The 13972-nt window shown below is 64.9% G+C and overlaps 1 protein-coding gene across 1 annotated transcript in view; it reads right to left on the bottom strand.

Annotated features, from left to right (window-relative positions):
- Positions 1 to 11096, bottom strand: part of Gse1 (Gse1 coiled-coil protein) — a 26995-nt gene extending 15899 nt beyond the window's left edge. The window contains exons 1-5 of the mRNA XM_033757914.1: positions 10878 to 11096; positions 4224 to 4423; positions 1069 to 1244; positions 596 to 790; positions 5 to 188 (exon numbers count right to left, since the gene is read on the bottom strand). Coding sequence (XP_033613805.1) covers positions 5 to 188; positions 596 to 790; positions 1069 to 1244; positions 4224 to 4423; positions 10878 to 11094 — 972 coding nt within the window. The 5' untranslated portion in view covers positions 11095 to 11096. The remainder of the gene's footprint in view (positions 1 to 4; positions 189 to 595; positions 791 to 1068; positions 1245 to 4223; positions 4424 to 10877) is intronic.
- Between the last annotated feature and the right edge of the window lie 2876 nt (positions 11097 to 13972).

Below are 13972 nucleotides of genomic sequence, written 5' to 3'. Positions count from 1 at the left end.
CTGCGCTGAGCCCCGACATGCGCTCCGAGTGCAGCGCCGCCAGGGACGAGTGCGAGAGCTCCGGCGGGTAGCGGACGCCTGAGAGGTGGAGGTGCATGGCCGAGGGATGCAGCGGAGGCAGGGAGCCAGGGGTGGGGATGGGGTAGAACGGAGACCTCAGGGCGGACAGGCAGTAGGAGTCTTCCATCCTGTACGAGAAGACGGGACTGGTGGGCGCCACAGTCACACAAAGAGAGCGTGAGGTCACCTGGCACGTGCGAAGCCCTACTCCAACCCCAGCACCCACACACAGGATGGGTAGTGTGATACCTATCTGCCCAGGCCGAATAGCTCAGGGCCCCACCCGGAGGCCCTCCTGGGGCTGACCAGCAGGCGGGCTGCAGGGCCATCCACCTGTGGCAAGGCCCATCGGGCAGGGTTCAGGGGTCCACGCTGCTCGAGGACAGCATGTCCCAGCGCCTCGGTCCCACTGCAGGGAGCCCTGAGCCAGGGAGGGGGGCAGAGGAGTGAGGAGCCTTCTAACGGGCAGGCGGGAGCGGCAGGCAGCCCGGGCCAGGTCCCATCCTGTGACTGAAGAGGGAGCAGAGGGGCTCACCTGAAGGCGGGGTGCGGGAAGGGGTGCGGGGCCAGGTAGCTGGGGTGGTAGTAGGCAGCGGCAGTGGCCGGGTCCAGGCCGAGCGGGGGCAAGGACATGCGCAGGTCCTCTGCGGTGTGGTAGGGCCGGAAGCTTCTCAGGTAATCCTCGGTCACCGTGCTGGGAGGCACCACGTGGTGCACAGGCCGCTGGAGGCTGCAGGTCAGGACAGCAGGCGGGCAAGGGACGGTGAGCGGAAAGCCTGCTACCAGCCAGCAGCCACCGGGAGACCACCCTTCTGCCTCCTCCAGCAGAGTCCCAGCGGCCTGCCCGGATCCCGAAGTCCTCACCGGTGGGCACAGCTGCTACCCATGGCCTGGAGGCCCCAGGACCAAGGACAAGTTTACGGGAGCTACAGAAGTCAGCCACCTGGCGGCACAGCCTGCCTCGTGGACCCGGGGACAGTGCCCTTCCATCCCCAGACGGGCACTTACTTGAGTGGCGGAAAGCGGGAATCCTGCATGACCGAGCTGGGGGAGAGCCCGAAGGGGTACGGGGCGCTGAGCAGGTGGGAGGGGACAGCTGGGCCGCCTGCCTTCTCCTGAGCCAGCGGCGGCTCCACGATGAGGCGTTCCCGACCGCTGCCATTGCCGCCCCGAGAGCCCGCGTCCTGCTGAGGGAAGCACAGGGGAAGCTGCGCACACTCAGCCAGCACTGAGCCAGCCGGGCCTCCCCGCAGAGACGCCCTGAACCACAGGAAGTGCTGCAGCAGAGTGGGGAGGGCGGACCAGCCTCCGACAGGCGGGTCTGCACTCAAGGCCACTCGGACCTCCCCTGCCGCCGCTGGGCCACCAAGGTGTGTGACGTGACAGGACACACGCAGCAGGGGTTCCTGGCCTTGCCACACCCACAGCAGGGGCCCAGTAGCCATCAGCTCCAACACCTGGGAAGGGAGCTGGCACCACAGCTGAGGTGATCTGTGTGCTCCACCAAGCCACAAAACACCCGATGCCAGGAAACGGGGCCTGGGCCCTGGCCATGCCCTTGCAGAGCTGGCAGGAACATGCTGGCTGTAGGGTGGGCACCAGGGAGCAGTGAGACCCTGTCAGCTCACCTGGCCTGTGTGGGCAGTGAGGGGCCTCATAGGGCACCCCCTGGTGCTGCTGTCCCCACAGCCACTGAGGCACAGGCTGTCATGCACTCCCCTAACGCCCTGGCTCTTCAAAGACAGCCAGAGCAGCTAATTGAAGAAGACAGGCTGCTGACTGGCCTCTTAATGAGAAGCAGCATCTGCTCCTTTCCCTGCCTCAGCAGGGTCCTCTCAGGTTCGTGACCTCGGCCCTACCCTTCCCTGGGGGGAGGCACACGTGCCCGCCGAGCCTGGCCCAGGGTGACAGCAGCGTGGGCCCTGGCTCGGCCTTAAGACACAAGGTCCTGTCCAGAGCCCTGAGACAGGCCCATAACTGCCCCGTGCCTCAGTTTCCCCATCTGTCATCGTGTGAGCGGCAGCCCCACTCACAGTGCACTGGAGCCAGTCACACAGCTGTGAGCCTCGGGATCGGGAGGCAGGGGTCTCGCACACAGGGCCCTCAGGCTCAGCCCATCACCTCTGCCCTGGGCCAGCTGGAGTCTTCTGCACACCCCTCACCCTGCCCAGCACAGGGCCAGGCTGGCATGGGTCTGGGTAAGAGCAACGAAGGACACCACTACCCGGGCTGAGCTGAACAAGAGCCAGGACAGCGCCCAGTGCTCTCTGGGACGGGGACCAGCATGGCGCCCTAGGAAGACTGTCCCATGGGCAGTGGTAGCCAAAGTCCTCAGGGGACAGAACTCCATGCGAGGACAGTGCTGAGGACAGGCTCCCAGCACGCAGGCCTGTCACCTACCCCAGGGCCATGTGCCACAAACTCACCAGAGCAACATGGCTCCCGGCCACGCTGCCACCAGAGGGTCCTGCTTGGCACACACCCTCAGCCCAAGCTGTGTGCATGCACACAAACCCCCTCCCCCCACCACAAAGGCCTGCTCGAAGGCAGCTGGGCCAGATGGCACCTTCCGGCCTCGCTGAGGACAATCAGGAGGAGGGAGGGGCAGGGCAGTGGGCTCTGCAGGCCAGACCAACACGCCCAGCCTCCATCGGGCTGGACCCCAGCCAAGCCATGCCAGGCACCTGGGAACTAGGTCAGCAGGGAGGGTGGAGGGCATGGGGGCCTGGGCAGTGCCCCACAGGGCCACGGCGCCCAAGGCACCCCACAGTGGGGGCGGCCGGGTCTCAGCCGCCCCGGCAGACAGGCGCGTCAGGGCGCATCTGCGGGCGGCTTGTTATTTCTGAGAGGCGGCTGCAGGAGCAGCTGCGGCGATGAAAGGGAGGAGGAGGGGCAGGCAGAGGAAAATCCGTCATCCTCCGGTGATCAGAGAGGTCTGCACTCAGACAGGCGGGACATGCCCTGTTAGCTTCCAAATAGACGATTTTTCATCTCATCTCTTCTCCCTGCTCCCACTGCCGGGAGCTGCTGTGACCCAGGCAGGGCCCAGAGCCAGTGCCCCCGGCTCTGGCCCAGTCTGCAGCCCCACGAGGCCCGGTGACACAGCGGCATGGAGGGAGCGCTCCGCTCCTCTCCCGGACCCTCTTGCCGGCACTGACGGGGCCCACATCTACGCGTCCCGCCCCTTCAGGGCCCCTCCGTGTGCTGTGGTAAGGACCCACAGAGACAGTGACAGTCTCAGGAGGAGGCGGGGCCGACCAGAGGTGCAGGGCGGGGACAGGGTGACCTGCTGGCCGCTCAGGCAGGAGCAGCCTGTGGCACTTGGGGTCCCTCAGGTTGGGGCAACTGTGGGGGAAGAAGAGTCTGGTGACAATGCCCAGGACTGGCCAGTCCCCTTCCCACCCCGCACACAGGGTGGTGCACAGCCAAGACAGGCTCGTGGGGCGAGGCATCCCCTCTGCCACAGTGGACAGGGCAGCGGAGGATGTCAGGACCCATGAGTCTCAGCTGGGCGCCTGGGGCGGGGAAGGATGGGACAGAGGTGGCCACGACGCCCACCCCTACCCCTGCTGCTCCTGTGTGCTCTTCAGGAGTTCACGTGGGACTGGCAGCAGCTCCGGAGGAGCCCAGGCTGACCGTGGCTCTTAATGAGCACTTCGGGGAGGAGGGGAGGTCCCCCCACAGGTGCAATCAAGGAGCCCTGGCCTGGGGAAGCCACCACCGAGGTGGCCCATGCTCTTCCCGCCTTCACCCAGCGCGAGGTGACCTTACATGCCACTAGGATGTGCAGTGTGCACACAGAGGTCGCGCTGTGGCCCATGGTGACCACACTTACTGACAAGCTCTTGGTGACTAGGGGAACAGCACTAGGGGCCCAACTCACATGGCCCAGAGTCCTCAGAGGCAAGAGCAGAACACAGACACTCCGAGGGACCCCAGGAGGACACAGGGAGACGAGTGTCAGGGTCCTGCCCTGCCCACATCTGTCGTGGGCTCCGGCCTCCACTGCTGGAGGTTTCTGTCCCTTCAGCCACCCAACCTGCAGGGGCCCCGAGCCCCTGTGCAGCTTGGACCCAGCTGGGAGCTCCAGGGCTAACAGAAGCTGAGCGTCCCGCTATCCCTCAGGGATGCCGCCTGCCCACCACTGCCCTCAGACCCCTCACCTGGCGGCTCTCACTCCTCCAGACGCCATTGACCGTTTTGGTGGGGGCGATGGTCACCACGGGGGGTGTGCTGGGGACGCTGTGGCCCCCGGGGGGGACGATGATGGGGCCCATGGGCACGCGCTTGGGCGTGCTGGCAGGGGAGCTGTGGTTGGTGGCCGGAGAGGACACGGGAGATGACTCGCTGCTCAGCGAGGACCCTGCAGGAGAGAACAACAGCCTGAGTGGGAGGCGGGCGGGCTCCAGGTCAGCCGCTGCACCTGTAGCTGGAGCTGGTGTCGCCCTTCTCCCTTGGCCTGGCCACCAGGGCACCAAGCATAAGACACTCCGCTGCCCACGTGGCCCTGCAGCACGCGGTGATGTGAAGGACACCGGCTTTCCCCTGGCCAGACCCAGCAGGGCAGGCGGGCTGTGTGCGTGGGATGGGCCAGGGCTGGGGGTTGATGGGACAGCGGGCAGGAGGCCCGGAGGTGGGGTTCAAAACCACCAAACATCTACCTCCAGCAGCAGGGACCCGAGCAGCACACCCTCATCTCCAAGCACCCCAGCCAGCGGATGCTGATGTGTTCACTGTCTCTATTTCCAGAATACTCGCTCCGCTCCAGAAGGAAGCCTGCCTCCCTCAGCAGCAGGCAGCTGGGCTCCTGAGGAGCAGCCTCTAGGCCACAGACCAGAGCTAACCAGGAGGCAGAGGCCCAGGGCAAGAGGTGTCCCTGGGGTAGGTGGCTGTGCCTTCTCGGCAGCTCTCCCCGGGCCGGGTCCTGACACTCCAACCGCTTTAGTGGTGCTCCCCAGGCTAGCACAGGGAGATCTGCCTCCGTCCCAAGTGGCCTGGCGACACATTCTGCTAGTGCACATTACACAGCCCCCATCACAGGCCCCCATGGCACCCAAGGCAGCAACCCCAACTCCCCTGGAAGTCCATACCCTAAGGGTCCTGCAGCCCCAAGGCTGGGCAGACCCGGAACCTAGGAGGGGAGCACTGGGTCCCAGACAGGAGGAAGCAGCTGCAGGGCTCCCCAGCCAGGCCTGAGAACAAAGAAGGAACTTGGGGGCCCTGAACCGCCCTGCTCCCCGGCCAGCGCCCCTCTGTGCCTCCCTCCCCGGCCAGGCCGGCTACGCCGGCCCCAGGTTCGCACGCACCTAGACACAGACTGGTGCACGTCACAGTGGCGCAGAGAAGCTGCAGGAAGGGGCCAGGACGGCGCCCCCTGCCTCCGTCACACGGAGACATTGAGAGCAGTGGGCCGCTGACCTTGCCGGTCACAGATGCGTGTGTACCGCTGGGGACAGAGCCCAGGAGGACGGCCTCCACCTCGGCCAGGGCTGACGGGAAGATCTCTTTCAGAGTTTGTAAGACAACAGCAAGGAAAAGAGGTTTCTCCCCAAAACAGAACAGAACAGAAGAAAGGCGCCTGTCTCCTGGGGTCTCCCTGCCCCATCTGGCTCACTGGGGCACCCAGGAAGAGGAACAGAACCCACAGCCCACACCCAGCTGCACTGTCCCACCCACGCCTGGCTGTGGGGATGCGGGCGGAGGGCGGCACCTGCTGCCAAGGAAGGCTGGGACCCAGCTCAGTGCTGGGAGCTGGGGAAGGGGGTGGGTCTTCGTGCCCTGGAGCTGGGGGGACAACGTGGCTGAAGGCGGAGCGGGCTCAGGGCCTCCCAAGGGCCCCCTATCCCAGCTTGGCACACACGAGAGCCCGAGGGAGACGGAGGATGCCTGCTTCGGCCCAATCCTCTCCACTCTGAGTGCGCCTCACTGAAGCCCAAGGAGAAGCTGGGCAGCTGTCGGGGCAGGGCCTGCGCTGGGCTGAGGCCGAGGGAGGGGAGGCCGTGACAATCAGCGGCCTGATCCCTGGCGGGGGGGTGCTCCTCGCCAGGCGAGCAGCAGTGATCGATACTGGACGACGGGCTGCCAATTAGCGAGGCTGGCGCCCAGGGCCGAGGCCGCCTCCTCACTGCTCGGCTGGAGCAGGAAGGTTCGTGATCCTTGTAATTAACTGGCGGTATTCTGCCAGGAGTAGTCAATGCGTCGGAGCGGATTGCGGACGACAAGAAGCAGAGTGTGTCCCTGTCACCTCTGCTGTCTAACCTCGCAGATCAGCGCCGCGCCTGCCGGCACCCGTAATTAACAGCTGAGGCCCCGAAGTCAGCCCGGGGAGCACAGTGGGGACAGAGTGCCATGGTTACAGCAGCACCTGCCAGCTATCACAGGCCGACAACTACCGAGCACCAACTGCATACACAAGGCGTCATCCCCATCAGTCCCACAGCCGTGGGTGCCGAAGGGCTAACAGTGGGGCCTAGCAAGATGGGGCAAGGGGGGACCCAGACCCATCGCTGGGGCTCTGACAGTGAGAGTGCAAGCAGACGCTGCTGCCGAGCTTCCCTGAAGGACCCTGGCAATGTCCCAAGACTCTGGTCCCACGGGCAGGGTGCCCAGGTCAGTGGGTGACCCAGCAAGTGAGGGTCCTGCACAGCCAGGTGCTGGCACCGGGCATCCCCGCCCCACCTGCTCCCCAGGAGCAGGCCCATTAGGTCGCTGTCCCCAGGTCAACCTTCTTGTTTCTCTCCAGCGCAGGGGACACACACGCACACAGGAAGCAAGAGCTCACGGCTGAGCTGCGCTCCCAGCCTGCAGGTCCTCCAGCAGGGGCATCCTGGCCCCACTCCCACCTCAGGGTCTCAGGCTGATTCTCCCTGGGGCTGCTGTGGCTGCTCCTGCAGGGTGGGGGCCAGCGAGAGGGCCTTCCCTGCAAGGTGCCCGATAGCAAGAGAGTGGCCCGAGGACACTCCAGCCAGCCCAGCAGATGGCACCAGGGCTGAGGGCCCCAGCGAGCCCAGGGTGAGGAGGACGGGCGGGAAGCTGCTCCGGTGTGGGGACACGGCTGGGGCTGGGGTTCTGGGCCTGCACAGCTGAGTGTCCTCAACTCGTCCTCGTCCAGGGCTGATTATGGGCTAAAGAGCAAGAGGCCTGCCACAGCGCACAAGAGAGGCTATGGGGGGAGCTTGCCAGTCCCTCAGGGGCAAGGAGGACCCATCCCACCAAGCAACTGCGCCTAATGCCTGGGTCTGGGCACCTTACTGGGTCAACGCTGCCTTCCCAGTGTCCTCCAGACCCTGAGGACAGAACGCCAAGGATGCCCACCATGCTCACACACCTGTGCCGCACTACAGATGGGCCCCAGGCACTGCCAGGAGACGCCTGCGCCCCACCAGCCGCACAGTGACACGTGCGAGGCTGTCGTGCCAGGCTGGGGACACCCCCGTGTTTGTTTTGCTGTTTTATTTGAAAGAGGCGGATTTCCGAGGTGGGTGGTGGCAGAACGGCCCTGCCAGGCCTGCCCTGCCAGCGACACCTCGCCTGGCCTCTGCTCGCACCAGGATCTCGGTTTCAAGCACCAGGGACCTGGCGGTAACCGGACCCGCAGCCCTCTCACCTGCAAAGCCCGCGACAAGATGGGGCAGGCAGCCAGCAGATGCCACTGCAGGGAATGGGCGGAAACTGCCAGTGCCCACCGCCAGCACCGCCCTCTCCAGCCCTGTCCCTCTAGCACTGTCAAGGCCGCAAATGGTGTGACCACAGCTCCGCAGGTGTCAACAGTACCAGCGAATGGGGCAGCCACCATTCCACAGGGGCCACCCTGCTCCGTGGCAGTGGGCCCCATCCCAGTGGCTGGCATGTAGGAGCCTGATGCCTGTGGACAACCATGCCCTCCCGGGGGTGACCATGAATGAGTCTCACGGCCCCTGACTGGTTTCCCAGCACCGAGGGGCGCACAGCCTCAGGCGTCGCGTGGGCCGAAGATGCTGCCGGCTCCAGGCTACAGCTCCGCCCTCAGCAGACGGCGCCACGTCCCGAGGGAGACGGCAGATTGCCACACAGCTTGAGCCTTGCCTGGCACAGCCCTGGCGCCGTTTCGCACAGACGGGGGTGGCTGGGACTCTGCAGGGGCCCTGGGGAAGGAGAGACTCCAGCAGGTCCCTGCCTGGGGGAAGACCTGGGGGTCGGGCCAGTGGCCGGAGTTGCAGGGTTCCCAGAGTCCTGTGTGGTACCCGAGGCCTCTTTTAGTCATTCAACAAGCAGGGCTGAGTCTGCAGGGGTGAAGCTTGGTGCGGACAGAGCAGGACTCTTGCCATCTGGGGACTCCTGGGCTGGCTCAGACACTGGGGACAGTGTGTCCAGGCCCTGGGACACCTCAGAGCAGGGCTGGATAGCCCAGGGGACAACCCTAGTGGCTACAGAGACAGCAGGGGCCACCACACAGCGGCCAGGGAAGGCCGCAGCCTGGTGACGCCATAGCTCAGCCTGGGACAAACCCGGGTCAGCCCAGACCCATAGCCCAAGGCTCCACCAGAAGGCCCGATGTGGGCTTGGGCCCCCTGCACCACCCAGGAAATGAAGACGACAGACAGCGGCAACAGGAAACGCAGGCAAGCACGTGGCAGGGCCACAGCGATGACGGCGGCAGTGACACAGATAGAACTTCGGGCCGGCCCTCCTCCCGCGGTCAGGAAGGACCAGAGGCCGGCACGCTGTCTGACAGACACTCGCACGCCAGGCCCTGGGGAGCGGAATCAGGGCCTGCCCAGCCGGTCCTCTCCCCGCGTCCTTCCTCTTGGGCAGAGCGGGCGAGCGAGATGGCACGGACGCTTTGTCTGAATTCAACATTTAGTCTGTACCTCGGGCACAGTGAGGAGCGACGGAGACCAGCAGCAGAGGCGACCCAGGGAGCCACAAGGATGGCTGACTGCGCTGCACCCCGCATCACGGTCACTGATGCTTTGAGTGGTCAGGACAGTCAGCACAGATGTCAGCTGGGGGCGGGAGCCAGGCCTGTGCACTGCATCAGCCCTGGGTGACGGTGGTAGGGACAGGCTGACCTAGAGCCTGGGCTGGGCTACCCCTTAGATTATAGAGGGCCATGGTTGTGCCACCCTGGGTACGGTAAGAACACTCAAGTGTATGCTTCCAGGATGAATGAGATATGAGAACTTTACGAAGACTTAAAAAAAAAAAAAGTCCAGCTGCATGAGGTTGGAAGGCTGAGACAGGAAAATTCTAAGTTCAAGGTCAGCCGGGCAACTTACATCTTCAAAGGGTGGAGGGCTGGGGTGCAGCTCAGCACTCCCTGATTCAACCCCCAGAACCACAAAAAAAAGCAAAGTCAGGTCCCCCACTGCCAGGACCACGTGATGTGGGTCCTCCTCCCAGCTCACACCACTGGGCCCGTGTGCCTGTCCCCAGGGTCCCCAGGCTTCAGAGGCCCTAGTCACAGCCCCTAGGCAGGCCCTGCACACTGTGGGAGGAGCAGGGGTCCCGCAGCAGCTGGGGGTAGAAGGGCTCATGCGCACCTGCGCCACTGGTGCTTGCCAAGAAGGGGGCAAGAGTCAGGTCGGGGAGACTAGGAAAAGGGCGTGTGGGGTGCTGGGAGAGGACTGGAGTCAGGCCAGCTGGGGCTGGTGAGCCTCTGCTCGTGGCCACAGAGAGCCGCCGGACACTGGGTATCAGCATGGGGCACCCTGGGGTCTCCCTGTTGCTTGCGTCCCGTCCCCAGTCACGGAGCCCACCAGCCACTCCTGGCTCTTTGCTGCCAAGCCCGTGGGCACAGAGCACCCAGGCCCATTGAGGGAGCCCCGTGCCACCCCAGGTTCTGCTCCTACCAGTGAGGTCCAGCAGTGCCTGGCAGCACAGCTACCTGCTGCCAACGTCTGGAGCCAGACACAGAGCCACAGCATTACTGTGGCCACATTCGGGGCCACCAGACCTGTGCAGACCTGTCCTTCCTGCGCCCTGGCCAGGAGCCTGCCTGCACGGTCCCAAGCTCCTCTTCCTATGGAGGCCCTGGCCCTGTGGTGGGCTCCTGTGTCCCACCTGCAGCCAGGTTTGGGCAGGGCACCTCCTCCTGGGAGGCAGCTGGTGCTGGGCTGCCCTTGGAGGGGATGGCAAGCAGAGACCAGGACGCTGTGGCCCCAAAGGCTGGGCAGCCAGAAGGAGAAACCAAAAGGAATAGCCCTGGTCAGGGCCGCCGACCACTCCCCTGTGCTGAGGGGACTGCACACCCGTGTCCCTGGCACTGGGATGCTGAGGTCTGCCTCAGAATGTGTCTGCCTCCAAACAGAGAGCCAGGGGCCTAGCCAGAGCCCACAGGGCCCAGAAGCTCCAGCCATGAACCCGTCACCTGACACCCCAAATACCTCACAAGCACATACAGCCACAACAGCCATCAGGACCCCAACAAAGGCTCCAGGGCTGGATGGACAGGGAGGAGCCTGGGAAGCTGCACCCCCAAAACAAGAGTGAGGAAGCTCAGGGACGGCCACAGCCACACAACGTCACTGCCCAGTGACACCAGGAGCCTAGAACTGGGCCCCAGGGCCCCTGACCACACAAGAGAAAGCCACAGGGAACCAGGCGGCGGTGGGGTTGCCTTCTGCCCCCTCTGGGGACAGTGACATACCTGGAGCCGAGTGTCAGACGGGCAGCTCCCACTCCCAGCAGAGGGAGCAGAGCCCCCGCCACGGCCTCTGGAGTGGGTGCAGAGCAGGCACAGGCAAAGCAAAGCGAGGCTGGGCTAGGGGCGCGGGCAGCACTCGGATAAACGGGCAGCTGTCTCCCGTCGCACCTGGGGCCGCAGTGGTGCCTCTTACCTCTGGGCTCCTCCGCCTGTTTGGCGAGCTTGCGCAGTGCAGCGGCAAAGCTGGAGGAAGGCGCGGCCTGGGCTGACAGCGCGCTGCTGGTGGCCGGGCTGCCACTGGGCACCAAGGCGCCATTGAGTGGCGAGGGGGTGAGGGGGTTGACGGTGGCGGTGGTCCTGGTCGCGGTGGAAAGCATCCCTAGCGAAGGGGACTTGGGCTCATGGCTCATGCCTGAAACAGGAAGAGAAGAACCAGGGTCACCCAGAGAGTGGAGGGCGCGTAGCACTGTGACAGCATGCAGGAGGCAGGCGGGGCGGGCACGACAGAGCCAGCGCAGAGGACCCCGTGGTCGGCACCGGATGGCACAACCCAGGGCCAGGCAGAATGCAGAGGACCCCAGAGTGGTGCCCGCAGGGACATGGGGCACGGAACCAGCATTTTCAGGGTGTAACACTGCAGGGAAGGCTGTGCCACGCTGGTGGCATAGCCGGGAGGACCACCGTATGACCCCATAGCCACACAGACCCCCCAGAGGGGGGCGGTGTTCGCATGGCCGAGGGCGTGGGCACAGCCAGCTCCCCCACACAACCATGGGCACAAGCCAGAGAGGTGAAGTGCGGCTGTGACAGTGTGGTCCACGGGGGAGCGGCACACAGGCCCCTCAACCCAGCTGGAAGCCCAGGCAGGCGAGAGCTGGGCTTCCCGGGGTGGCCACTGGATCACTAGAGCTGTCCTGGTCTCTGTTGCAGCCGGCACTGAGTCCGTGCAGGCCAACAGGCAGGGGTCCCACAGGTGACCAGACGGTACAGGACACCCAGAGATGTCCTGGGCCCACTCCAGACCCTACAGGCCATGGGCCTCATGCAGGGAGAGCAATCTGGAGGGGCGCCCCCAGCAGGGCGCTGGCCTCTGCTGTGGTATGTCAGTCACATGCACACAGCTCGAGGCCCAGGGAGCCCCGATCTGAGCCTACCCCACATCCTCCCTCCTCAGCTGGGTTTTTGGAGGTCAAGGCACAGGGCAGGATGGCAGCAGGGCCACCCAGCCTGTCACCACCCTCTCCTCACACCTGGGTGTCCTCCCTGGTCCCCATGTGAGCAGGCAGAGGGATCCCCCAGAGTAGGAGGAAGACAGCCCTAAGCTAGCTGTGACTGTCTCCATGCCTTTCCTCCTCACACCCCCTGGCCTTTGCACACACCTGACCCGTGTCCTCCCTTCCTGTCCCTTGGATGCCAGCAGTGCCTCCCCAAACCCACACCCCACTCCGCTGGGGTCTTGGACAGGCCCAGGGCAGGGCTTGTGGTGTGACACCGATCTGGGTCCCCGGGGTGTCCCAGCCCTGGTGTCTTCCCCTCTGCCACACAGGCGCTGCTGTAAGACTTGGGTGCTGCGGTGCCTTGCACCTCTGGGTGACCGTCCCCCAAACCTGGAAGAAGTCCCTGCCCAGTGCCCTTCATAAGAGGCGAGGCTGGCCACTGGGGCAGGCCACAGCACTGCACGGGTGGCACAGGCAGGAGCGCGGGTCCTAGGAGGCCGCAACGGGCAACGGGAGGAGGCCTCAGGAGCTAGGGTGCTGTCAGAGCTGCCGGCTGCACCCTGTGCCCAAGGTCCTGAGACAGCACTGCGCTCTGTACCCTCCCTGGGCCATGGCCACCCCAAGGTCAATGCCACACTCAGGAGCAACCAGACAAAGCCCGCGACCCTCCCCCAATCCCTGGGGTCCCCCAAAGCCATGTCCCAGCGGTGTCAGCGCTCCCAGCCGGGAAACTGGTCCGCTGAGGTCAGCTCACTGAAAATAGAACGGAGCAGTGGCCTCACTAAGGGGAAGCTAAAGTTAGCATTCTCCTGTGCTGTGCAGGGCGGTCGGGATGGCAGCCCAGGGACAGCTCCCACAAGGACACATGGCCAGCCTCTGGGGGGCCTGAGGGAAGAGGACGGGGCCACCCCCGACTTAGCATCCTGCCGGGGCCAGGGTAGACTGTGGTGCTGCTCCCCATACCCTCTGGAGAGATACTTGTTAATTTGTGCCCCAGCCACAGCCGGGTCCAAGTGCTCTGCAGAAAAGGTGAGGGGTGAAGGCTGTGGCTGGGCCCAGCCCAGAGTCTGGGACCTCTCTTCCCGGGCCCCACCCCAAGGAGGTGCCATCTACCCAGACACCAGGGCCTCAGCCCGGGCACACCAGATCAGCGCCAGGGGGTGCCCCCGCCCAGCACTCTGCTCCCCGAAGCTACCAGAGCTGGAGGGCAGAGAGAACCCGACACCCTGCTGGCCTCAGGGACACTCCCTCTTCTCCGGACCCGTGTGGTCAGTCCCAGCAGGCTGAGGGAGAGGCGGAGGAGTCGCCGCAGGGCCAGGCGGGGTGACTGTCACAAGGCCATCTGTGGCCCACACGAGGGACCTGGCAAGGCTCACCTGCTGTCCTAGTGCTGGAGACAGCAGGACCGGGGGTCCGTGGAGCAGGCCTGGCCCCCAGCAGGCCTTATTAATCAGTAGCCCAAGCCCCCAGTCTCCTGCCGATCCCGTAATTACTGCCTCCTTTCATGCCTGCTCCTCTCGGCCTGCGCCGCCCGCTCTGTAATTACGAGCTAATGGCTGAGATGAATCTGCTGCCATCCTGGATCAAGCACCAGCCCACCCCACCCCCGGCACCCCCATAATTACGCCCCTCGAGGCGGGGCCCAGCGGGCAGGCCGCCTGCGCAATCTGGACTCCGATTCTCTCTCTAGTCCGCCTTCTTGGTGGTTTTTCATGACAGCAGAAATGTTTGTGAACAAAATAAAAGGTGCCCCTTCTCACCCCCGACGTTCACCCGGATCCCTAGCCCCCCAAGAAGCGATGCTCCTGCAGCCCTAATAAGGCTGCAGTCACCCTGGCTGCTGGACTGGCCAGCTGCAGCAGCGTGGGCCGTGTGATCCCCAGAGCCACAGCTTCATGAGAAATTCATTGCCAGGTTTGCCTGCGGCCTCTTCTGACCTCCCCCGAGTGAAGCTGGTTCCTGGGGTGGGGAAGAGGCCCAGGGACCCCCAGGCTGCTGGTGAGCCCCGGCCAGCCCAAGGTCAGTGCCTGAGCCTTGAGCAGTAGTTACTGTCAGCACCAGCGCAGGCCGA

Source organism: Fukomys damarensis, unplaced genomic scaffold, assembly GCF_012274545.1.
Source record: "Fukomys damarensis isolate Sample0158 unplaced genomic scaffold, DMR_v1.0_HiC HiC_scaffold_32, whole genome shotgun sequence".
NCBI classification, from domain to species: Eukaryota; Metazoa; Chordata; class Mammalia; order Rodentia; family Bathyergidae; genus Fukomys; species Fukomys damarensis.
The sequence above is the reverse complement of the archived record's forward strand: the minus strand, read 5'-3'. Positions and strand labels throughout refer to the sequence as shown.